The 3,354-nt window shown below is 43.6% G+C and overlaps 1 protein-coding gene across 1 annotated transcript in view; it reads left to right on the forward strand.

The window, feature by feature from the left end:
• The first annotated feature begins 1,394 nt into the window (after nt 1-1,394).
• Nucleotides 1,395-3,354, forward strand: part of slc6a2 (solute carrier family 6 member 2) — a 49,591-nt gene continuing 47,631 nt past the window's right edge. Inside the window, exons 1-3 of the mRNA XM_084072943.1 lie at nt 1,395-1,569; nt 2,416-2,493; nt 2,538-2,976. Of these exons, the coding sequence (XP_083929069.1) occupies nt 2,685-2,976 (292 nt within the window). The 5' untranslated portion in view covers nt 1,395-1,569; nt 2,416-2,493; nt 2,538-2,684. The remainder of the gene's footprint in view (nt 1,570-2,415; nt 2,494-2,537; nt 2,977-3,354) is intronic.

Consider the following 3,354-nt stretch of genomic DNA (forward strand, 5'->3'; position numbering starts at 1 on the left):
CCGCTTCTTAGAAAACTCTAATTCAATCTATTTAGCCAGGAGAAGAAACAGATAAATAAAGTCCAAATTAAAACATTTTCTAAAAGAAAAAAAAAGTTTTCTTAAAGCATAAAAAAATGCTAAATTCAAGCACTATAGGCTAGTACTAACTAATGATAAACGTAGACACTTAACATGATGTTTTGATTCAAAAAAAGAAAGAAACAAAAATCAAAGATGTGTCAATGTTTTATTATTCTTAACGTCACCCTGTGCTGTTTTATGTGTACAAAGTCATCGCTTTTATGTTGGATTTTCCACCAACTTAATCTGTGTTAAACCCGTAGCGGTGGTGTAACACAGTGGTTCTCAAACTTTTTCATGTCAAGGACCCCCAAATTGACACTTATTAGCCCGCGGACCCCCATTTCAAAAGATATGCCAGGGATCCCCATAAGAGAAGATTTTTTTTACGGCTTTAGCAGTGATTCTCGACAACCATTTTAATTTCAAGGACCCCCAGTTTGACATGCATTAGGGCTACAGACCCCCATTTAATGGCATTTCTATCACTTGGACCGCAATTTATATTGTAAATGTATATTGTAGTCAACCAAACTACAATAAGAGGCAAACATTTCGAAAATAGCCGACCTACAAGATCACAATTTGGACCCGTTAGGGTCCAAATTGACCCTAACGGGTCCATTTGGTTCCATTTGTAGGCTACACTCTCAGAGTTACAGACCCATAAGGGTCCATTTGGTGCCTAATCTATCATTTAGCTGGGGACCCCCTGGAACTCCCTCAAGGACCCCTGGGGGTCCCCGGACCCCACTTTGAGAACCACTGGTGTAGCCTGCCTGTGAAGGCGCAAAGTAAACTGGGTGCTGTTGCAGCGCAGGGCACCAGCAGCACCACTGGCGAGCGGGCGGCATGCCAACCCAACCCGGACTCAGACAGACTGTAACCGGAACACTCGCCCCAAAACACGCTCGTCCCCATTTCTTTTCGCAGACCGCTCGCCCCCAGCGGTTCTCGTATATTCTTGTATTTGTTTTACCGAGGATAAGAGGAATACTTTTAGGGTTAGGCATAGTTTTACTGAGGTTTTGTTTAGGAATAAAGTTAGGTTTAGGCATAGTTTAAACTTTTAGGCTACTGAGGTTACGTTTAGGAATAGGCTCTAAGATTAGGTTTAGTCATAGTTTTACTGAGGTTACGTTTAGGAGGTTAGGTTTAGGCATAGTTTACTGAGGTTACATAACATTTAGGAATGCCAGGTGGCGACCGTTCCGAGGTCTCTGGATTTGCCCCGGGGCGACTGTGTTTTGGGGCGAGCGTTTTGGTATTCTGACAGACCGCTGCAGAAAGTGTTCAATTATACGATATCACGTGGAAGAGACAGGAGGAGAGGAAACGGATCTCAAAGCTCACATTTGATCTCGCCTGAGCCGGAGAAGAGAAGGCGAGTCTTAAAGCTTCCTCCAGGATGGTCAGTTCCTCCAGGATGGTCAGTCTCCCCTCAGACGCATCTGGACGACCACAGCGACGGGTCACCATGGAGAGGACGTGTCCCTAGCTTTACAAGTATGTCGGCGGCGGGGATTTTTTTTTGTTTTTATCACTTTTTAGTAATGATGCATGCAGCTATAACCGTTAAACTTTGTTTTTCTTTTCTATTATCCTTGTAATTAATGTCTGTAGGCTAGAAATAATGATTTTGTTCGGATTGGTTTGGAGCGAGCAGCGCTCAGTGCGCTCCGACGCGGTCCGTTCTACTTTAGACTCGACACCTGCTGTTGAAGTGAATTAGTAGCCTACTATTATATGCGATCCTCATGTAGATTTTAAACTTTTATTCATTGTTTTCTTTAGACATACAATCTGTGGGCTTTAGGGAGGTATAACAACCCAAATCTCTCCATTAAACCCATATCAATTCTGTGCGTAATTCGCACTGAGCGTAGCTATAGGGAAATTAACACATTTTGAGCAGCCATATCCCACAGTCTGTGGCACTATAGGGACATCTGGGCACCTCGATGTAAAATTGGCTATTTTGTCCAAAATGTTAAAAACATTTAAAATTTGAAAAATGGTCTAAAGTATACATGATTAGAACATGCTTAAACATTCGATAATTAAGGTCTAATATTTCTACAATTGCTACAAATTGCTACAAAACCTGTATATCCAGTTATTTTGGGGCATACACAAGAAGTTGAAGGATAAGGTTCAGTCTGATAATGATGTACTGTGCATGTTCACATCATGTATACTTTACATTACTTAAGACCATTTATCAAATATTTTATTTTTTTACATTCTGGACAAAATAGCCAATTTTACATCGAGGTGCCCAGATGCCCCTATAGTGCCCACCTATCCTGTATCCGTTTAAACTTTCCGTGTGTCTCTCCCACTTTACTTCAGCTCATGAATGAGGAGGTGTTGACTGCAGTTCCCGGGGAGAACCGTGGCTCATGCGGGGAGTTTGCCAGCAGGAGTCAGGTTGTGATCCACATCAACCGCAGCAGCAGCACCAACATCACCAGTGACCCACATCAACCGCAGCAGCAGCACCAACGTCACCAGTGATCCACATCAACCGCAGCAGCAGAAGCGCCAACATCACCACCAACGTCGGCAATTCACCCCCGTGGCCGTGAGGGCACGTCGGGGCCACACTGGCTGCAGACAAAATGAACATCCAGGTCGTGCCAGAACTTAAACTGTCGTCGGTGGCCCCGCTTAAGCAGTGCAATGTGGAGAAAAAAGAGGTGGAACTGATACTAGTGAAGGACCAGAATGGAGTCCAATACACCAGCTCCAGCATCATTCCGACCCCTCTGTCCGGTCCCCCCTGCTTCCCCGAAGGGGAGGATCGGGAGACGTGGGGCAAAAAGATCGACTTTCTGCTGTCGGTCATTGGCTTCGCGGTGGACTTGGCCAATGTGTGGAGATTCCCTTACCTGTGCTACAAAAACGGTGGAGGTGAGTGAAATGAGCGTGGGATTTTGTAACACAAATAGAGCCCTACTTGTGGCTGTAGCTCTATGTGCAGGGCACTCTAATAATAGCCCAACCTGTTATCTGAAGGTTCCCCTCAAAGTATCAGCCAATTTTCTACTTTTAGATTAAAATGTTCCCATATGGGGCAAAACATCCGTATCTCCTAATAGCAACACAGCTATTTTAGACTTTCTTTTATCATGCACAGTCTCAGTTATTTTAATCCCATAATAGCTTTAGTTGTATTAATTGTGCATTTTGGGTTTAAGAAGGAACCACTTGATTCCACTGAGATGTTTATTGTCAACTGCATTAAAAGTACAGTGGAGAAAAAAAACTACCTAGGATAGCATTTTGTCT

The sequence above is a fragment of the Gymnoscopelus microlampas genome (genome assembly GCF_963454915.1).
Source record: "Gymnoscopelus microlampas genome assembly, chromosome: 1".
NCBI lineage: Eukaryota > Metazoa > Chordata > Actinopteri > Myctophiformes > Myctophidae > Gymnoscopelus > Gymnoscopelus microlampas.